General features: G+C 42.5%; 1 protein-coding gene across 1 annotated transcript; it reads right to left on the bottom strand.

Annotated features, from left to right (window-relative positions):
* Nucleotides 1-3,375: 3,375 nt before the first annotated feature.
* On the bottom strand, nt 3,376-4,665 carry LOC145992446 (uncharacterized). The gene has a single exon (XM_083128830.1). The coding sequence runs from the start codon at nt 4,663-4,665 to the stop codon at nt 3,376-3,378; it is 1,290 nt and encodes a 429-aa protein (XP_082984956.1).
* Between the last annotated feature and the right edge of the window lie 19,044 nt (nt 4,666-23,709).

The following is a 23,709-nucleotide window of genomic DNA, read 5'->3' as shown; positions in this document are numbered from 1 at the left end:
CCCGTTCTTAAGGTAAATGTTCCTAACTTTGCAGTAGTCGAACATACTCGAATCCGCATTCTGACTGCCGTCGCGACCGGTTTGAAACACAACCACCAAGAAGTCGGGCATGTCGTACTGGATGCTGTTGAACTGTGTCGTCACGTCGAACTCGAAGTATCGCCCGGACACTGTCCTCTGCAAGAATTGTTAAATCTGAAACTCGAGCGGGATGGTCGGGTTCTTCAGGATTTCTGCTTTGATCTTCGTGGCGTGGTTAGCTTCGTATTCGATGATCGGCATGCGAAGTTCCATGGATTTTATCACGCACTTACCCTCGGACGGGAGGCTCGCATCGTCCACGGCGCCCCCAGCCGTCGCGGATTTCCATCGCAGAAACAAGTTGTTGTCGTTGGACGCTCTCTTGAAAGTGACCCTCAGACCGCCCTTCCACATGATTTCCTTGTAGTCGGAGAAGAATCCATAGAGGAGTCGCAGAGGGAATAGCACGGTGCTGAGTTTTCCGGGTAATTTGTTGTCGGTTTCGAAACCCGCCGCTTTGTAGTACGAACTCTCTGGCTTCGAGAGCGTCATGGTCGCCACGATGGTCGAAGTTAGTCCGGGGTTATCCATCCTGTCAATGACTGTACCATGCTTTCTCACTTCCACCTGGGAGAAGAGGTGAGGGACGAAATTGTCTATCAGCCTGATGTTGGCTCCTGCGGGGTAAGCTGCATTTTCGTCCCTGGTGACAATTTCGTATCTGATGTAGAGGTCAGCGCGATGAGGATGCACAAACCCGTCACCAACGTCCACATCAAATTCGATGTCCTTGTTCGGTTCGTTGAGGTTGCCAAACGTCCTTCTGTTGGGAGGGAAGGACTGCAGTTCGTAACTTTCTACATGATCCATCATGCGCTTTCGATTAACCGTCTATTTTATTTACAAGATAGCCAGTACGGCCGTGCTCGTGGCTCCGGCGAAATCCACCAATTCACCTTTCTCGTTCGTTATATTCAGTTCTACTTCACTGAACTTGTCGTGCTGGATGGGAAAAAAGATTGGTTTGGCTGGTTCGTAAAGAATCGGCTCCAGGAATTCCGAATTGGGCTTGAACGTTGCAATTATACCGGTTTCCTTGTGTGTTTGGTCCCGATTTGCGTCCGTCGATACAACCATGCCCTGAGCCAGGTTGCAATGTACGTTCAAAGTTTCTATGGACAGGAATTTGGGAATAGAGGATCCGACGTGCTTGATCCCCGGCGCCAACCTGCTGTCGTTAGGGAAACCCAAGAGCTCCCCGATGGATCCGAGGTTTATTTCTTCTGTGGCGGACGTAATCTCCACGCGATGAGTGACCGAACTCTCGGACAGGATGACGTTCGAAGGCAATTGGGCTTGTAGCGTAGTCAGGTTATATTGTCCAGGCGAAACGGTGATCTTCTTGCTTCCTACGTGGAGGGTGTTGTTGTATTCGGTGACGTTGTGAATCAAGTACATGCTGTAGAAAGCCACGAGTCCCAACGACTCTTGTTGCAGACTGATTACATCGTAATGCAGTTTTAGTTTGAGGATTGAAGTCTCGCTGGACAAATGCAGGACTAGCATTTTTCTTTTATCGCTATTGTTTTATCAAATCCGTTGCTCTCTGAAACATTTCCAACGACGTCGAGTCCCCGCTGCCGGTTAGTTGCGAAAGAATGACCAGCATTACGACGCAGAGATGACCGCAGACCACTTCGTCGAAGCCCTGGGTCCTTTCGTCGTTGTAAAATATTTCGGACGTCGATTTCAGGTAGTTCGCAAGCGCGAGAAGAGGAACGCCACCGAAAGAATCAAAAACGAAAGCGCTTCCGTCCTCGGCAATCCAATAACATACCCAGTGGGTTCCCGGGTTGAGAGAATTATCCAAGTTGACCACTCCGCTTTCGCCGGCACTTCGGGGTCCATTAGCAGGCAATGTATCGGACATGAACACACCTCTGAAGTTTATAACGTTGAACAATTCAGCTAGAGACTCAATATCTTCGTTTGAAAGGGGCACTTTTTTTAAGGTTGAATTTCTTCAACGCTGCTGCGGTGGTTTGTTTCTTTGTTCTTCTTCTCTTCAATCCGGAACCAGTAGCGTTCATCTTGCTTTCCACGGCGAGGTTGTGTCTTTTTTGCTCTTCGAGCTCTTTTGTGTTCTTCTTGGCATCGATCACGGTTTTCGAGATCGCGGCACTACCACCTGCGAGACTTCCCACGGCTCCGAGAGCAGCGAGGATTGCGGGAATGCTGAAAATGAAACCTCCCTGCTTTCTTGACCTAGACTTTTGCAACTTGCTTAGCTGTGGCCTGCTGAGAAGGAGCTTCATCCCGTGCCCCTTCTTTAAACATTTGTTTTTCTTCTCGCGTTGCTTCTTCGTGAGTATAGAATCGATGCCCGAAACCTTTTTGAGTTCCGAGTAAGGGATTTGATAAGCCACTCCTTTCGGACGCATTGCGAAGAACTCCTATTTTATTATATCTGTTTATTTACTTACTGCTATCCGTGAACTGCATTCTGCTTCAGCTGCTGCCTTCTTTTCTCTCTGTGCCACCCCAACATTGGGATAGTGTAGGAAAGAACAATAAATGGAGAGAAAAGGTTTTGGTGATATGAGACTGCTGTTTATTTCAGCAAAAAAAAAATAGATTGGATGCCGGAAATGAAGTGAATGAAAAAGTATTTACAGAAGCGTGTGAAGTGGATTTGTTACAGGATTAGAATTAGTCTAATTACAGTTATTGCATGATTTGCACATCTCTCCGATTGGTGAATAGCCCCATGGAACGGTGTGAATGCCGCAGTTCAAAACTTTTCTCTTGTCGTCCTCTGCATCCAACGCCACTTTGTTCAGTTTCACGGTCTTCACATCATGGTCTATGCTCTGGAACCTCCTCTCTTCCCGCAGGATGGGGAGTTTCTTCTTCAGGCATTCGATGTAATCCTCGACGTTTAACTTCCCCTGAACAGTGCTTTTCCCAACTCCCTTGGACTTCTTGATGGTGGCGACGGTCGTTCTGATACAATACGATTTAGCCTTGAGTCCCACGAACTCTCTGATGATCTCACCGTTCATTTCGTCCTTCATCAATCCGGGAACTTTCCTGTTTCTTGGCAAAATGTTGTAGGGGTTCGGTTGTGGATAGCCCGAAGTGTCGAAATGTTCCTTCAATTCGGTTGTCATGCCCCTGTACGGATGTTCCTTCATCACATAAACGAAACTGTCCGTATCCATGTAAGCGATCTGGATTTGATTTTTGTATCGTGACTTCATGATGTTGTAGTGGAACTCGTACATTTGCAGTTTCGACAGTTCGAGAATTGCAGCCCCCACGTACGTCGGTTTGTTGAACGTAATGCAGGATTTGTCAAGATGAAGCAACGTCAGGTTCTCGTTGAAAATTTTCCTGCTCTTGAAGCGTGGGTTGGCAACCCACTTCATGCATTTTTTCGTCCGAAACTATCTTGACATCCTTGTATTTCCTTACATTCTCCATTGTTTTTCCGTAGATGGCGTTGTTCATCAGTTTATACATATCCTTATCCAGGTCAGATGTCGCCACCTGCCGCTTCTGGGTGTTCATGTTGATGTAGGGTTCCAGCCATTTGCCCTGTGTGAATTTCAAAACTCTGTGCACTTTAGTTAAAACAAGAACCTGCTGGAGATATAATTTCAGCAGTTTGCAGTGCACTACGTAATGATCCTTCCTCTCCAACGTCAGAAGCAGTTTTGGTTGATTGGAGCAAGGAGGACATTTTAGCTCAGGCGCCAGAGGAAAATCCGAATGGAGCTGGTGCAATTCTGAAGGATACTCTAAGTCTACCTCCGTGAAGTATCCTGACGATCCTTCAAAATTATCCTCTTGAAGCAGATGTTTCAGTCCTTCTTCGGTGATGTCCGACCACTCGAAATTAGACTGTGGCAGCTTCTGTGTCATCGCATAACCATACAGGTTGTTGGCGTCCAAGTATATTATGTAGCTGGACTCCTGATTGGGATCGTACTCGTCTCCCATGTACTTGTTGTTTGCTTTCGCATGTCTTAAACAACATTGCACGATGCCGCCCCTGATACATTTCTCGATGAAAAGCTGCATGTCGCATTGATCTTCCGCGAAAAGTTGCAATCGAATGCTACTGGAATACAACATGGCATTGCAGGTGAATCCCGGAAGACTCACGAAGTGCGCAGGGTCGACTTTGTAATCACGAATAGCGGTTTGACGAAACGCTTGGAGCACGTCGAATAGGAGAAGCACGTCCAGCTTCAAGTATTGATCGTGGAAATCACCCAGCGAGCCGCATCGAAACTCGTTCCACATACGTTTGGCGTGCGCGTAGTCTTCGTCGGAACACACGGAGTCCTTCAAGGTTGAATTGAAAGCGTCTTTCGACGGAAGATCCGTCTCGTCGAACTTTTCGGGCCCGTCGACGTATTCATATGGGTACACTCCTTTCCTTCGAATAGCGTCCAAGGACACATCTGGGAAATGATCTCTGGTAACTTCCGGCACGTCCAACATGGCGACGCATTTTTCGAGGCTAGCCTGGAGAAAGCGGTAAGAATCGATGAATCTAAGTTCAATTCTTCTGTATTTTGGCTTCTTGCCAGCAGCGCACAACGTGCACTCATCGTCGCAGGGGATCATTTTGCTCATCTTATCATGATAGCCCGGTGGAATATTCACCCACTTGCTGATAGTAATGTATTTCTCGTCGGTCTCGGCAATCACACGAATGGATTTTTTGTCATAGCCCAGCTCTTTGATGAAATGGTGAAGATCATAATTGCTGAGCCCGTGGAAAAATACCGGTACAAACTTGGCAGTTTGAAGCTTCAAATTTCATCTATGGCATAACGGACGGATGTACTGACCCGTTACGTGATTGTGGTGTGCCACTTTTATCACACAATCATCAAATTTGGACCCGCAATTTGGACAATGTGTTGCACAAACAAACCTCAATTCTTCGTCTTCGGTAAGATCATTCATGGGTTTAGTCCTGAACAAAACATCACCCCATTCCTCCACTTCCTTGACTAGGAATTCCAGGCGTTTTCCAGCCTCGGGTCCTCGGTAAAGAATCGGTTCCTTGCTATCTTCGTCCGCTCCTGCCATCCAGTGCACGTAGTATGCGAAACTACAAGGTATGTGCTCGTGGTAGGCAGTTGTTGATGATTTTGCAGGATCGGGGTCGCAGATCGCCATGGGCTTCAAGAATGCCTCGAAGTCCGCAACGATGACAACGGGGACCTCCAGCTGTGACTTGTACTTTCTGAAGAAATGAGAACCACCAGGGAACACACACCTGGATGGTTGATGCTGCAGGCATTCTCTGAGGTGTTCCTGCAGCCTCTCCTTGGCGGTTCTTGAACCTAGGTTGTTGAAAAATGACATACATCGATAACAGATTTCGATTTTATGTTCATATTTTGTTCTCTCGCTTCTGACCAGCTTCGAAAGATCACGGATGAGGCAATAATGGTGCTGTTTCATATTTTTTATCAACAGCATGTGCACTACATTCACCTCATCACCTACAATTTTGCTGATCCGAAGCGGAAAAATATTTACTTTTTTGTTGCTGATTGTATATCCATACACATTTATACCGATTGGAATCTCGTTCTTTTGTTGATATGCTTTTTCGAATTTTTCGATTTTTGTCAGCTGCACAGGAAATGTAACGTCTTCGAAATATTCATCCAATTCATTCTCGTACTGGCTGTAACTTCCAACGCGCGTAGAGTTTTTTGTTTTATGATGCAAATGGGCCAGGAGACACCATTTGAAACACTGGTTGTCGTTGTTTTTAATGTTAAGAACGGCTTTCTTGTTTTCGATCACCTGCGGGAGCTTCACGTAAGTCGATCCCGAAAGAGGCTTGTATTTGCTTATGTTGATGTTGATGATATGTGTAGTGTTGCAAACACTCCAACCCGATCCTTTGCCTTGAAACTCTTCCTGCTTCCGGACGATCTCATTCATTAACTTGTCGTAAAGTTCGCTTATCACCTCCCTCTCACTTTCCAGCAGAAGTTGTTGCTTTGTTCTACTGGAGAACACGTGAGTTTGTTCCGACGAATGCTTCTGGAACAACGAATCCAAAACCATGTTGAATTTGAAGGGGCCCTTGTCGAGAGAGGAAACCAAAATCTTAACCACTTCTGCTTTCTTCTCCTCCAGGAAAATTTCGGCACTGCAGGGCAAACCCCTATTCTCGCTGCTGAGGCTGTAATTTGCCAACATATTCCTGAAGGCCGTTCTCTTCGGCTTAATGCATTCTGGGTCGCCTGCTTCAGCCGATTCTATGATCTTCGTTCTCTTTCCATGGCTCAACTGGTTTGAAGACTGCTTTCGCTTTACCCCACTCTTCTGATTGACGATCAAATTTTCTGTTGTTATCACTTTCCTGGATATTGGGGAAGGTTTGGTGATGCTGGTGGGTTCTTTCGACGAACCAGGCCGTTGAATACATCTTTGTTTATGCCGACTTAGATGGGACTTGGTTTGCGGGATATTACAGAAGGGACAGGGAACTTGAGGTTCTTTCGTCTTCGGAACTGCAGTGGATGTGTCTTGTGGCTGCGACATTTTTCTGCAACAGAGAAAGCCAACTTTCAGGGATATGCAATAGGCTATTATGTACACATTGGGGCCATTGATTTGATTCAAATCTGTAAGTAAACAGTAAGACGCATCAAGATGCCGAACAATATCTTCGGTCACTCCAGAGGCGACACGGATACCGAGCCACCCGACAACACTGAAATTCTGAAACTCAACCAACGAGTGAAGAAACTTCGCAGCGACCTGCTGACTCTCCAGAACACTCTGTCCTCGAGCCTACAAGATGAGATCACAAGTCTGCAGAAAACATTAGTGGATCCGATCCTGAAGATCGAAGCGGAATTCAAATCACTGTTCGCCAAGTATGCTGATTTAGCATGTTTGGAAAATTTTAGCGGCATTCAGGAAACAGTGAACAACCTGCGAGAGGAATTATCTAACCTACAAAAATCCAGAGACATTATTCAACTAAAAACTAAGTTTGAGGAACAGGAAACAAACATCCAAGCTAGCTTGAACGAACTTCAAAATGTTATTTCTAACATTAAGATCCAACTTGAAACCAACCCTGCACCCGAAGACATACTTCTGATCAATCGAGCAGTGGCCGATCTACGAAACGAACTCGGTAGTTCTCGGGATGAGATCCCGTCTCTGATATCCTTCGCAGAACTTGAAAACTCGGTGAAAAACATCAGGGAGAAACTTCAAACCGTCGAAGAAGCCATTGCCAACTTTCCTTCGTCCGAGGAACTGAAAATTATAGGAAAGTCTGTGGCCAACATCAAACTGCAACTCGAGACGTACGAGGATTTCGGTAAAATCCAAGGCACCGTAAGCCACATTGAGGACACTTTGTCGACCATGAGAACTGATCTATCGACCGTGCAGGAAGCTTTGGAATCGAAATTGCCAGGCATAACGGAAACCCTGACCACCGTTCAACAGCAAATTGCCAAGCTGGAAAGCCTTAACACCGAAACCGAACTTTCACACTTCCATCACCTGATTGACGACATACAGAGCAAGTTGGAAACACTGCATCAATCAACCCCTACACAGGACGACATGACGCGACTCCGGGATGCGCTGGGTACGGTAGCCGACGCCAGTGAGCTGGACGCCGTGAGAAAAGCTTTGACAGTGCTGCAGAATACAGTCGCCAACTTACCAACATCGCAGGAACTGAAAGCCGTGAAGAGGGCAGTGAATCGTTTGCTCAAATCCGATGACGTGAAAAACATTCAGATTGAAATCATGCAAATTCGAGACACCATCGCCACGATGCCCACCAACCAGAACGTCAACGAGCTGCACACTCTGTTCGCAGAAATCAGAAATCAGGTTCACGACCTCGCGACACAAAACTCCAGACTGAGGCTCGTCGAAAGCTTGCAGCAGATCATCGCAAACGTGAAACTTCGAATGGACGACGTGGAGACCGGTCAAGAGTCTGCTTTGGCTGATTTTGCCGACAAGCTTCGCGAACTGAACGAACACTTCAAGCAACTTCGCGTGGAAATCAAGATCAAACCTTCTTACGACAGCATCGTCAACCTCTTCAGCGAACACCTGGAGCCCGTACAGAACAAACTGGACGACGTGCAGGAGGAACTGCGAGCCAACGTCGGCAGCCTTAACGTTAGCCTCGACAACTTAAAATCGACAGTCGTCCTAGAGATATTCAGCATCCCAAATCGAGAATTTCCGTCCCCTTTCAATCCACAAAGCAAACTCTACATGCTCACTCATGTCAAAGCATACCATCAATTTTACCTCAGGGGAAAACTTCAGTTTGTCAAGGTAACTTACTGGTCGCTACTGCGAGCCCTTCACTATCCGACTATGACTGTGACGAATATAGGGGACGAACCTAAAGTCCGTAATGTAGAGCTGGTTGATTTCACACATCCCGAAAGTGGAGAGACTGCATATGCAGAGGATGCTTCGCAAATCATTGACATTCAAGTCGGCGATAAACTGTATGTAGAGAACCCCACGCTCTCTCCAGCACAAAATCCTATCGTCATCGTGTTCCTTTTCTCACATGACGTCCAGTAGAAGCAAGTAAAATTTTGTTATGTAAACTTATTAAAGCTCAAACGAGACTTTCCTGATTAGCACAAAAATACACTGATATTGTGTGATCACGAGATAATTCGAGTTAATAATATGCAATGTAAAAGTAAATTCCAAGTTAACTCGGGTTAAAAAAGCAAGTATAGCTCGACCACAAGGAAAAAAACCTTCCCTCAAAAGCGTTCGCACATCTTCCCTGCCGTTATCGGTGCTCGGGGCAGTATTGCCAGGTTAGACTTGAAAAAAATCCGGAGATTGTTTCTTGGGAAACCAGAAGATCTGCTACAAAATCCGATGATCTAATAGTAGCGGATGAACGACCTTCTCGGGGGGCGACATTGGCGTGTGCACTGGGGGCAAGAGGATGTCTGAAGATTTTTTCCAGAGAGGGGGAAACAATGTATTTTTATCAGGCGGGTAAACGAGGCATATTATCCCGTATAATGTTGCCCTCTCAGAAAACACCACTTGAGTTTGAAATTATCACGTTTCCACATCCCTATTATAATAATGGATGTAAATTACTGTAACTGAAATCAACACAATTTTCGGGTGGGATAAAATACAACCATCTAAAAATAGTAATGTACATGGATGTCCGCAGGATTTTTTCCAGGCAGGGGGCAAGGAAGGTATTTTTTTCCAGGGGGGGCCAAAAGAAGGCACATTTTCTCCAATAATAGTGTTGTCCCCCCTCAAAAAACATTGCTTAAATTTCAATGTATCATATTCATGCAATAATTAACACACATTATTGCAGCTGAATTGAAAGTATATGTGAATGCCCATGGTAATGTAGTAATAGTAATAAAATAATAATAATGTCCTAGCACATCGTTTGGCATAATTTCACAGTTCAAACAGCACTTTTCATGGCTGAGTGGAGTTCCACTCTCCCCTCCATGTTCAAGTAAGGTGACCAGGAAACTTGTTTTTGAGCAGGCCGTCGGAGGTACCATAGCAATAGTTTATTGTGGAATCCTACCGAGAAATCAATAGGTCTGGCAACACTGACGTTGGTCGCTCTGAAGACTCCTTCCTCCTGTCTTTTTCCCCCAACCCGCAAGCGCGATGGGCTCTGTGCAGGTTTCTTTCCTTGTGGTTCCACTATAAAAACATAATTGCTGTACTTACCTCTGTTGAAGTAAAGCTGTTCTTTATCCTTCTTGCGAAAGTTTTCATGAAATTGAACACAACGTGCACTACAAGCACATATAGATCTCAGTCACTAGAGTTAATACAGCAAAAATGTCACTAACAATTCACGGCAGGAATGCTGTTAATATAGTCACTCGGTCACCTTCTCGTTAAGCACTGCGAAAAGTCGAGGCGATGTATGGCGTGGTAGGAAACGATATCGATCCGTCTAGGCTACATACATCGTTCCGTCTTGCCCACACAATTAGAGGAAAAGAATCGCGTAAGTAGCATTAGCGACGACTCCTATACAGATATTTTTACTGGTAAAGATTTTCTTTCGAAGCCCTTTTTTCCCTTGAGTAATTAACCAAGAACAGAAAAGAGGTTCATCGGTAGAGGAAATGCTGGAATTTGTATTGTTTCTTTGTTTTCGAAAGCATACTTCATCCCCTGAAGAGCACTCGTTTTGATTTGTTAGCTAAATTTAGCTTGCGGCTCAAACAATGCATGATAGAATAAATGTTGCCAACTCACTAGGTTAGTTTAACTCGTAAAATATTGTGGTGAAATGTTGATGGCAGAGCTGCCAACGCTGACAGTGAGGTTAACATACACCGTGAACTCTTGTAATAAACGGCTACGCAGAGTTGCCAACTCACTAGGTTAGTTTAACTCGTAAAAATATTGTGGTGAAATGTTGATGGCAGAGCTGCCAACGCTGACAGTGAGGTTAACATACACCTTGAACTCTTGTAATATACAGCGTAAAAGGCTACGGTTCACTACTGCCCTATAGGTGCTTTCCCGCGAAGGTCCTGGGTTAACCGTGAAACTACTACCCTATAGGTGCTTTCCCGTGAAGGTACTGCTCTATAGATGCTTTCCCGTGAAGGTACTGGGTTAACCGTGAAGGTACTGCTCTATAGGCGCTTTCCCGTGAAGGTATTGCTCTATAGGCGCTTTGTCGTGAAGGTACTGTGTTAACCGTGATGCTACTACCCTATAGGTGCTTTGCCGTGAAGGTATTGCTCTATAGGCGCTTTGCCGTGAAGGTACTGCTCTATAGGAGCTTTTCCGTGAAGGTACTGGGTTAACCGTGAAGGTACTACCCTATAGGTGCTTTGCCGTGAAGGTACTGCTCTATAGGAGCCTTTCCGTGAAGGTACTGGGTTAACCGTGAAGGTACTACCCTATAGGTGCTTTGCCGTGAAGGTACTGCTCTATAGGCTTTTTGCCGTGAAGGTACTGGGTTAGCCGTGAAGGTACTGCTCTATAGGTGCTTTGCCGTGAAGGTACTTTAAAATATACAGCGTAAAAGGCTACGGTTTGCTACTACCCTATAGATGCTTTCCCGTGAAGGTACTGGTTTAACCGTGAAGGTACTGATCTATAGGCGCTTTTCCGTGAAGGTACTGTGTTAACCGTGAAGGTACTGCTCTATAGGCGCTTTCCCGTGAAGGTACTTTAAAATATACAGCGTAAAAGGCTACGGTTCGCTACTACCCTATAGGTGCTTTGCCGTGAAGCTTACAATATACAGCGTAAAAGGCTACGGTTCGCTACTACCCTATAGGTGCTTTCACCGGGAAAGTACTGTGTTAACCGTGAAGGTACTGCTCTATAGGTGCTTTTCCGTGAAGGTACTGTGTTAACCGTGAAGGTACTGCTCTATAGGCGCTTTCCCGTGAAGGTACTGGGTTAACCGTGAAGGTACTGCTCTATAGGTGCTTTCCCGTGAAGCTTAAAATATACAGCGTAAAAGGCTACGATTCGCCCAAAATTAGCGTGAAGGTAGTGCTCTATAGGTGCTTTCCCGTGAAGGTACTGGGTTAACCGTGAAGGTACTACCCTATAGGTGTTTTCGGAGGTTAACCGTGAAGGTACTACCCTATAGGTGATTTCCCGTGAAGGTACCTTAAAATATACAGCGTAAAAGGCTACGACTCGCCCGGGCGATCCAGCTCCGCTATTTTCATACTACTAACTACGCAAAGTGGTCAGGTATGGCGAGGCGATACTCATAATTACATTAAGGTTACAATTAATTTTGAATGTAAAATCGGGATTTTTTTGAAGGGAGGATTCGTAACTAAAATAACGAATTGAATTGAATTGTTGTTTTAAGTCAACTTTATGCACAGAAAGGCTAATTGGGAATGAACTTACAGTTTAAAGTGGGATCCGAATCACTGTGCCATGTGCCTCCACTGGGTATCGAACCCGGGACCCTTTGATTACAAGGGAACAACGCTACCACTGCGCTATCGGGAGGCCCATAACTAAAATAACGAAAAATCTATAAATGGAATAGTAAAAAATTCGATACAACAGGATGGAAGAAAACCAATAATTACTTCTGTTTCCTTGCAACAATCTATTTCATTCCTTCATATCTCTTCACTTCATGTTTACCCTTAAAGCTGCTGTAAATAGCATACGAACTGTCAAGCAATGCAGCTAGGAAGTAAGACACTGAGGTAGATTAGACTATACTCCCCTCTCGTAAATGAAATAAATTTTGAAATGAAAAGATCATTTTCATTTTAATGAAAGCGTTTCACGTGATTCCTGAGGGTGTCGTGGGCCAAGAGGGAATGTAGCTGCTTTTCAACGTGACAGTGAGAGACTTTGGAAGTGGCGTTCCCAAAAAAAGTAGTGCGATCCAGATACAATCTACAATGAACAATGACAATATTCCACTAAATTTATGGACACCTCCGGCCAAAGATGCCGTACAAACAACCAGGTTGAATTGTGGAGCAATTCAACCGAGCTATTGGAGTATACCATCAAAATGTTAACCGCTTGATTACCATGACGTTATAACCCACCTTGGGTTTCGATCTCTTTCAGTCTCCCCCCTCCATTCTGCCTTGCCTCTACCTTCCAGTTGTCCATGCTCAGCAATTTCTGGCTTCATTACGTCTGCTGTTTTCCCATCTATGTAGTGATGTCAAACATGTCGATCTTGAAACATCTCTCTTTCCAGAATTTTCTTTGGAATCATCGTATTCATTCGAATAACATGTTTTGTCCTTTGAAATTTCCAAATGCTGACTTAAGATATGGAGCATCAGTGGCGAAGTAACAACAATGTCGCGACGTGGAAGGATGACTCTTTTAGCTGTCTCTCATTAGGTATATAGTCCCTTTCAGGGCCGAGGTGGCCGTAAAGCAGCGGCTAGCGAGCGGGTAAGTAAGAGCGTGTCTTCCGGCAAACTTGATGCACCATCGGCGTAACTGGAACCGCTAACTATGTAATGATATAAGATAGTACAATTACATGGACAGTTACAATTAAAATGAGTACTTACCTTATTACAAGAGGTGTTGGAAATGTCCTCCTGCATCCACAGATTCACCGAATCTTTTTAGGAAATTTTCACTAACACGCATCAGTTCCTCTTGCAAAATTGCTTCAATTTTTCGCCTGATGTTTTCTTTTCATTCTTCTAAAGCATTGCTTCAGTTTTATAAGTTTTGTAGCTAGTCACGCAGACGTCATGCAAATGTCTGTTTCTTTTCCAAGACGCCGGAGGAATTTGTGAGGAGTATCTTCCAATCGCATATTTATACACGATGAGGATGATTTCGTCTTCGCCAGCTATGACGTTCCGAAGGTCTTCATCGTAACCCTGGCAAGGGACCCTTACAAGGTGCTACCAGCCGGTGCCAGCTGGACCAAGATTTTTTTAAAGCCACTATCTGTTGCAAAATACCCCGACAGAAAATTAGCCTGCTTGGAGGCTTAGGTGGCAGCCCCATCACCAAGATCGGGTGTTGTGGGCCAATAATCCGCACACTTTAAATCACGCTATTAAAGAATCATCATCAAGAGGAAGCCGAACTGATTCTAAGACGACGACATTTGGCCTGAAAAGACAAAGAGAATTGGAATATGGAATGTAAGAACCCTGCGAGAGAGTGGAAAACTACGGCAGGTGGTGGCCTGCATGAAGAGCTTTGGTCTTAGCATCCTAGGTATAAGTGAAGTGAGATGGAGAGTTTGGAGAGGTAAACCCCCATGAAGGAGTTAGTTAGATTCATATATTCTGGAAGACCTGAGGGTGAAGGGGTGAGCATTGATGGTGTGGGTATATTGATGGACAAGGAGGCAAAAAGGAACCTTATTCAATGGTATCCAGTTTCAGCAAGAATAATTGTGGCACATTTCGAAACCCATATCAGAAACATCGTCATGATACAGTGTTATGCACACACCGAAGCAGCAGAGCCTGAAGATAGAAAAGTGTTTTATATGCAACTACATGACACAATGAAGAGGCAAGAAAGGAATGATATAATAATAAATGGAGGAGATTTAAACGCAAAGGTGGGGCAGAACAACGAAGGCCTCGAACATGTCATGGATAATCATGGCTTAGGAGAGCGAAATGAGAACGAACAACTTTTTGTGGACTCCTGAGATAGCCATGACCATATGGTGGTACTATATTTCCTCACAAGAAATGCCATAAGGTAACATGGGTGTCACCAGATTACAGAACGGAAAGTCAGATAGACCACGTGACAATTGGAAAGAGGAGGCGACGTTCGCTATAGGATGCAAGAAACAATAGAGGTGCAGATATTGGGAGTGATCATCAATTGGTAGTGGTTAACTATAAAATGAAAATTGAAGCACAGAAAAAGAGATTGGAAGAACAGACAAGATAGAGGTATGATGTTAGTAAGTTGAAGGATAAGAATCTCCAGGAAACCTTCAGATTTGAACTGAGAAATCGGTTCCAAGTATTGACCGATGAAAGTGAGGAAAAAGAAACGATCGAGAGAAAATAGAAAAAATATCCGATCTGCTTTCACATAGTTAAATGAGAAGGTTCTTAGCTTTAAGGATAGAAGGAAAAAAAGATTGGATGACTGAGCAGAGCTGGGATAAGATTGAGGAGCGAAAAGTAATTAAGGAGGCAATGAACTCAAGCAGGAGAAGGGCAAGGAAGGCAGAATTGCAAAAAAGTATACAGAGAAAGATCGAGAAATAGAGATTAGTGTTCGTAGAGACCAAAGAAATTGGGTAGACAATCTATCCCAACAGGTGGAGGAAGCAGCACTAAAGGGAAATTTTAAAGAACTGTACAATATCACAAACGTTTTGTCAAGGAAACAGATGCAGAGAAATCGACCAATGAGAAGTAAATATGGTACCCTCCTTACGAATGTTGAGGACCAACAGAAGCGTTGGAAGGAGCACTTCTCTGCAACCTTTAATCGCTCTGTGGATGCTCAGATAGACGAGTGAGATGAGGAAAATAATGATGGTGATGTTGACACCAATGTAAGAATTAGGGTGGATGTTCCAACAGTAGGAGAAATTAAACAGGCTCTGAAAGAGATACGTAATGGTAAAGCAGCAGGTGTTGACAACATACCACCGAAAGTGATGAAAAGTGACAAACACCACGGCAAATCTGTTGCAGTCCTTATTTGAGAAGATATGGAGAGAAGGAGAGATGCCTAAGGACTGGAGGAGTGGCCTTTTTGTGAAACTAGCGAAAAAGGGGGATACATCAAAGTGCGACAACTGGATAGGTATAGCACTTCTCTCCATTCTGAGTAAGGTCTTCACTAGAGTTATCCTCAACAGAATTAAGGAACATGTTAACTTGAGACTCAGAAGAGAACAGGCAGGGTTTCGACCAAATCGCTCTTGTATAGATCGAATTAATACCTTGCGGATAATTTTTCTATACATTTGACATCGAGAAAGCATTTGACTCGGTCAACAGAAAGGCAATGTGGAATTAACTGAAACGTTATGAAGTGCCTACAAGAAATCTTGGTCTTATCCGAGAAACGTATCGTGGTTATACATGAAGGTCATGCGTCTGAGCCAATAGATGCGCAGTTTGGTTGTGATCGATGCAGTGATGCGAAATGTAGTAGGAGGGAAAAGACGTGGTATCCAATAGGGAATGAACAACAGAGAAGAAGCGCTTGATTTTGCAGACGATTTGTGCTTCTTGTCTGAAGCACATGGTGATATGGAAACAAAACTAGTAGATTGGATAGATAATGCAAAAAAGTAGAAGTTGCAATTAACTCCATGAAGACCAAGCCACTAAGGATCAAATCCACAAAAACAGACCCATTTAGTATCGGTGAAGAGATTATTTAAATATGGATAGTTTTACTTACCTGGGTAGCGTAGTTTCAAAGACTGAGGGGCTGCACAGGATGTTTCTCAACGTATCCAAAAAGCAAACGCCACCTTTGTTAGGCTTTATCCAGTATGGAGAAACAAGAAAATGTCTATGAATACCAAACTTCGTATTTTTCGAAGTAATGTTAAGTCTGTGCTGTTATATGGGTATGAGACATGGAAGGTAACAAAGACGATCACCTCTAAACTACAGAAGTTCATCAATCGCTGTCTGAGAAAAAAAATTAATATCTTTTGGCCAGAAATGATTCAAAACCAAGAACTTTGGAGAAAGACTGGAGAAACAGAGGTGTCCATACAGATAAAGCGGCGAAAATGGAATTGGATAGGGCATACGTTGAGGAGAGAAAGTGAGGCTGTCGATAGAGAGAAGCACTTGACTGAAACCCGCAGGGAAGAAGGAAAAGAGGGAGGCCTAGACAGACGTGGCAAACATCTGTTCACGCTGAGGCATTGGAGGAAGGAAAGAGTTGGAATACAATGAAGGGAATTGCCGTCAGTAGTACCAGGTGGAGATGCTTTGTTGATGCTTTATGTTCCACAGGGAACAACAGGAATTAAGTGAAGTAAGTAAGTCAATGTTCCAATCGTGCACCAACGTCGTCTAGCTTCTCCCCAGTAAAACACATCATTATTACCTTTCGCTTTTTACCAAGAAGAGATCCTGATCCCCTAAATTTGTTCACAAGTATCCTAATATTCTCTCTGTGTGGAACGGGAACATCTGGAAATCTGATGCAAAACGCCGTCTAACTCCCATACAAGAATTCGTAACGACGTAAGAGTCGTACATAAAAATTCTTTGTTTTCAATTGTAACGATTGCATTACATTATTAGCCTGCAGAAAAGTACCAGTAATACGTAAACTAAAATAAAACAATCTAAAGCCCTTGCTAACACCTTAACACTTCCCAAACACGTGTAAATTGGACATCAACTATCTGGATACTGAAGCTCTGACGCGCCAGTGCCAAGGTCAGCGTGCGGCTGCGGGTCTAAATGCCGGCAGACACCTTCGCACCGCCCGGCATGTTATCCGCCTCTCCACGGCCGTGAAGGTAGACCTGTATGAGGTTTCTTGTAGGTTTCATCCGCATATAATTTACACTTATCATATAATTCAAAGGATTAAAGAAGTTTTAGACATATCAGGAAAGTTGTAAGTCAATTTTCGACATTAAGCGTTCGATTTCCTTTTCATAAGTCAGATGAGATTGGGCACCATTAACTTTTATTTCTTCAACTAACAATTTGCGAAGAATAATGTATTTCTGAAACAAAGCGCAATTATTAAATAACCTTCACTTTATCCGAATACGAGATAAGCGGTACTAAGCTATTACTTATAATGAATCTAAACTTGTATACGAGGATTTGTAGAGTCATCTACAGTGCACGTCGGCAGGAGCCTCACTTCAAAGAGGTACTGGACAAGTTTGAGGATTGTATTGTAGTGCAATTATGGACTAACTTTACTCATTAATTAATTCATATTATGCACCTAAATAACGAAAAATATAAAATTAACTATACTTTTAAAATCATAATTACATTTGGTAGAGAAATTGTTGTTGCATGTAATTGTAATTGATGTAATTTTCTAATGATTTTCAGAAAGTAAGGTAAAGTGCCCGAAATCCGTCCCCTGCCCTAAGTTCGTCCTCCTCTTTAACTTCCATGGAAAGTGCTGCCATTTTGCGAGAGCAACAGGAAAATCTTCAGAACCATTTGGTTGCCTACTGACAGTGACGTAGTTGCTTTTTTCTGTTCATTCAGGCTTTAATTTTTCAATGGTTGGTTGATTTGGTGTTTTAAGTTCACTTTATGCACAGTAATTCTAATCGGGTCTGGAACTACAGTTTAAAGTGGGAACCGAATCACTATCTGACTCCGCCGGATATCGAAACCGCCGTCCCCTTTGAGATTCTCAAATCCGTCCCGGGGACGGATTTAGGATCCACATTATGTATCTATCTTGTGACATATTTTATTTTTTTCCTGACCACTTAGACTAGTTTCGATTGATGTATGATCACTTGTCGACTTTTTATAATGTGTTTAACACTTCTATGCCTTATTCTTGATAATAAAGTTAATGCTAATTAATAAAAAGTATACAGGGTGTCATTTTAATGGAGCCCACGGACCACGGAAACGTACAGAGAACATCAAAACAAATAACATTTCTCTAACATTTTTCTCGTTGGTGCGTAGTTTTGGCGCTACAGTCGTTCAAAAAAGACCGTTTTGCCGCCTGAATGCTGGCAACCACATGCAACATTTGATCGTATCTGTGACCTCATTTCCTGCGGCGAAACAGTGCACAACAGTGTTGCAAGGAACACACATATTGTGGGGAAAATGACAAGACTACCAACCACATTATAATATGTAAAACGAAGATAGGATCGCATCCAGTAGACCGAACATCTAGGGAAACGCAGCCTACCAGCCAGAAGACCAGCAGTCATCCCAGGAGAAGGGGGAAGTGAACCAACGATGCGGAGAATGGTAGAAAAACAACGTATTCAAAATGGCAACATCGAATTTTGTCTCTTAGCCTACATGTCAAATATAATCATCATCAACAATAAATTGTATTGGACTTACAGTTTATATCTGGCTGTTTACGCCCAGATACTTGTCAAAAATTTGCAAATCTCGTTGCAAGGTTGATATCTACAGGTTTGTGTATCCATTTGTCCTGATACATGCGTTGTGGTATTGTGGTGCTGATAGCGAAGTATCCGAGGTTCACGTTGTTACATTATGTCTAAAAAACACGCACAAGCACGGGTTGTTAGGTTGTTACAACCTAATCATGAATCAGCAGGGAATATACTGCCATATTCACAGTAATGTTGCAAACTATTACATGTGTATCCGGTGCGTAGATAAACACATTCGTCGAAGAACTTGTTTTACTACTTCTTATATCATTTTATTTTCATCCATTGTTGTCCCTTGCCGCATAATGCTGTGAATATACATTACATTACTATCATACTTACCTTTGGAATTTTGATATCTTTCACTTTCATGCTAAAGGTCCCGGGTTCGATCCCCGGCCGGTTAAAATCCGGGAACTTTTATAACGTTGAAACCGGCCCCGGCGCCCACCCAGTGTCGAATGACATGGGTACCTGGGGAAACCCTGGGGGTTAAAGGCGGTCAGGGGCGTGAAACTGATCACATCACCCCCACTCACGACCGGATCAAGAAAGTGTGGGGCGTTACCCCACACCCCCTATATGCCTTCATGGCGTGGTGCTATGCACAGGGGAGCACTTTACCTTTTTTTTACATTTTATCACTTCTATCTTGTCAACTCTGCAGGTTGTCATAGACAACAAGTTTCAGAAGAACAAAGTGGATAGACTAAATTGTAGATGCCAACTTGGCAATGAGATTTGCAAATATTTGATATGTAAGCTGAGACAATATTCGACGTGTTGTCTCGCTTTGTTTTACGGTACATAATGTGGCTGATTGTGGCTATGTCGTTTTTCACAGAAAATATGTGTTCCCGGTAACCCTGGAACGCATCGCTTCAAGACAGGAAATGAAGTCTCAAATGCAATCAATATTGTTTTTTTTTTTTTTTTGTGGTTGCCAGCATTCAGGCGGCAAAACGGGCTTTTTTTAATGACTGTAGTGCCGAAACAATGCACCAATGAGAAAAATGTCACTAAAAGAATATGTTTGTTTTGATGTCCTCTGTACGTCTCCGTGGTCCGTGGGCGCCATTAAAATGACACCCTGTATATTAAACTTAAAGCTCTATGAAGAAGGTGGCGCCAGCGGGGGGTCCGAGGGAGCACGTGCCTTCCTCCTCACTCAACAGACAAACTACAGCCTTTGGATGTAGCATTTATGTTTCCTCTGAAAACTCTATACGCAAAGCCTATAGAGAAATGGTTGGCATCTAACACAAACAGAATTGAAAGAAAACTGCAAGTATCCAGTTTGTTCTGTGAAGCGTACCTTCATGATGCTACTCTTAAAACTGCCGTCAATGGATTTAGGAAAACTGAAATTCATCCGTTTGATCCCGATGTCTTTTAAGAGCATGCCTTCATAGCTAGACAACTTGAAGAGCCACAGGTGCCTGACAATGGAGGGAATGATGACAACCAGAATGTTCGAGCTCCACCTCAAGTGGTCAGTCACAAGACATCCAGGAAGTTCCAGTAATCCAGCCTTCCACATCTTCTAGAGTAACAGGAAGTCCACATAAGATGTCTCTAAAAGACGCTATGGAAAAGAAACAAATGGCGGAAGAGCGTCAGAAGAAACAATGCCAATCAAAGGCCAAGAAACGTCTCATCATTGAAGATAAATATCAACTTGGAACATCATCGACAAAACCGCCCAAGAAGAAAACATAGAAATATGACTCAAGTTCAAGCGACCCTGAGGATGAAACACAAGTTCCACTGGTATATAGCAATGACGACGATAATTCAAGCGTTTCTCCAAGACAAGCGAAGAGAGAAATGGGCAAAGTGTTCGAAATGCTTCCAGTGGTGCCACGAGATGTGTTCGTCTTCAACAAAAGTCAAAAACTTTGTTTGCGATTTTTGTCTGGATGGTAAAAGATGTAACTTAAGTATAAAAATGTATTAACATGTTTTCATCTCAATAAATTTATTACAAGAAATATTAACACTGTTATAATCAAATTTCCCATAAAAATAAATGAGTAGATAATAACTGGAAAGGGGGGACGAAATTAGGACATCTTTTTTGAAAAATTAAAATTTGCGTTCTTTCGATAATTTATCTTTTTTGGTTAAGAATGATTTATTTAATAGAATCACACCAGCAACACTAGTAGGTATGGAGATGAGTTGCTCTAATCAGGTGTATTATTTTTAACTTTAAACACATTTTCAGAATTGAAGATTTGGCCTAGGAGGACGGTATTTGGGCACTATACCTCATGTAACTAACAGATTTTCTTGTAAAAGTAACTCGTGCATGTGCGACATGCAAATTGACAACATAGTGTAATAATAACAACAAATTCTTCTACCTATGGTTGAAAGTTATTTATTTTACAGTGCACAGAGCATTAAGAAAAATACTTCCACTTACGATTGACGTATCGCTAGGAACTTTTGAGATTCTCCTCTTAACGGTTCAAATATTCTACAGCAATCAAACATTTTACCGTTTAAATGGCACGAGTTCAATACCTTGGAGCATTTCAGCAATTCCTGAAAATAATATATATTCATTATTGATTCTCTGGTTTCCTTGTTAAACGAAGGTATTGTTAATTACAGTAATTTACTACATAACAATTTTAGATGGGATGTAAGGGATGACTCTTACTCAATGCACTGAAATGTCATCCTCACTCCCACGTAGTAGACAGTGGACTGCATTTGGAAGATTAGCGAGGCTCTTTCGTCTGGACTCATGGCCAAGATAATCCTCTGTGGGACTTGTGTTGGGTGTGATTATCCCTTCATCCGTCTCATCTTATCACCATACATCATTATCATTTCCTCCCAATTAGCCGAGAGTGACAGAAAAGGGAGGTAAAATAAACTAAATCGATAAATAACAAAAATAGATATGTAGTTATCAGAGATGGGCCTAGGTAGATGTGGGATCTTTGGGATACTCCCTCCTCACAAACACAGGCAGAGATCAATAACAAACGTTTCTTTATTTCAGTTGAATTCAAGATCGAATATTTTTACTCCTTAGTCTGAGGCAGCACGGTTCAATTAGGATGTTGGCATCATCGAAAATAGAATGGATCAAATAATTTTATCTCTTTCATTTCTTTCGAGGATAACTTGAGTAGTGTCATTAGGTGTCGGCAATGCTGATAGCCGAGCTGGAAAACTGATATTTGCCACAGCCTGGGAGCGGAAAATCAACACTGAGGAATTTCCTTTAAAACTGACATTACTTGTCCTCGAAGGCGGATAATCGCCTGAGAAATTCCACAATGTATCATCGGTTTCTTAGATAATCCGTTCCAGAGGACGCCGCTCTAGCACAATGGGGACAGAAAATGTAAACCCTTGACTTGGATGAAAACCTCCATTCACGTGCTTGATTTGAGTTGTTTTTTTATATTTTTTGTTAACAGATTGTCACCGTCAAGGTATAGCTACGCAAGATCACTTTTACTATTATTACCATTATAACTTCTAAAGTAAATGTCCTGAATGTCCCATAGGTTCTGCCGTCTCTATTTTGACATCGGCCTGAATAGATAACTGTTCGAGACTTGCTAATATATGCAATCACACGTGAAATACATGCTCTCTTTATTTTTCATAGCTTAGATTCACCTTCCCACCTTATACCATACATAAGTGAAGTTTATAAAATAATTTGTACCTGTAAACACAAAACAAGGCAAGATGTGAACATTGTAACGGAAGTGTGTTTTTGCAAGTCAAAGATAGGTATAAAGTATTGAATAGATGTTGGTGTTTTAAGTCCACTTTATGCACAGTCAGGCTAATCGGGACTGGACCTACAGTTTGAAGTGGGATCCGAACCACTGTGTGCTCACCCTGAGAGGTGAGAACTCCCAATCAGAATGTCAATGCCTGGTGGGTAGGTATACTAAGTTAATGTGAACAATTTAGATGACATCTCAATTACAAACACTGAAATCACACCAAATTCTCACACGTGACCCCACCCATCTCACCGGTAACGCTGGTAGCCGTGTTAAAGAATTACAACAATTAAGCTTGAACAAACTAAAGAATCTTGACCAAAATTACCCTAAAAGTTTATGTTCACCATTATTGACCTCAAGAAGTATAAAACCGCAGAAGAAATAAACTTATGCTTTATACTAAATTCCGCCGTCACCTGTCCACCCTGTATATTAAAATGAACCCATCTCCGTTGACTTATTGACGCACCCGAAAGATGAACTTAATTTAAATTCTTTCCCGATAACGAATACGCTAAGGTAAAAGTAAGTAACAATTTCTTGAGTTATTATTCATGCACGAGTGACCAGTAAGAAGTGAACCCCCCACCTGTAAGAGATCACTGACATTAGTATGCACATGGTTATCTTACATGAATTGAAATCTGTAAATTAATAATATTCACACTAGAGAGTTGATTTATGAGCATTTATTAACTAAAACAATTGCAGAAATAAGATCTGCTGGATTTTATTTTGAATTACGACGAACACATAACACAACATTTTGTGTAAGCTACATTCTGCACCTTACCAACATGCCAGACAATGGCGTATTAATACGTGAATATCAACCGATGTGACCGCTGTCTTTTTCCTTAAAATCGATCACACCATGCTCATTGACACCGTCAATTATTACGTGTGAAAATAATTTGAAAAATTACCAGTTTAGATCATTTTGACGTTGCTGACGAATACAATTTTATACCATTTCAACGTATGAAAACCAACAATGAAATTTGTCTATGTAAGTTTTAGCAGCCTCAATTATTGACAGCTAACGGACGTAAACATACGTTACAAAATCTCTCATTCGATATGAGGTAAATTTTGACAAATATCACAGAAAATAATGAATGAATTGAGCACAATAAATTAAAATTATATACAATAATTAATATTTACACAGTCTTAGGCAGCGAGAGATTTCCTCGTCAAGATGGCTACCTCAAGCATATGCTTCGCGCTCAAATTAACGACGTATTGAGTTCCTTATTATGGCCATAATATACGCACACGAAAGCTAGCTTAAAT

This window comes from Lepisma saccharinum, chromosome 9 (genome assembly GCF_977018435.1).
Source record: "Lepisma saccharinum chromosome 9, izLepSacc3.1, whole genome shotgun sequence".
NCBI classification, from domain to species: Eukaryota; Metazoa; Arthropoda; class Insecta; order Zygentoma; family Lepismatidae; genus Lepisma; species Lepisma saccharinum.
The sequence above is the reverse complement of the archived record's forward strand: the minus strand, read 5'-3'. Positions and strand labels throughout refer to the sequence as shown.

Excerpts from the sequence above, each read along its gene's own strand:
- LOC145992446 (XM_083128830.1), bottom strand. The coding sequence starts at position 4,665 with ATGAGCAAAATGATCCCCTGCGACGATGAGTGCACGTTGTGCGCTGCT.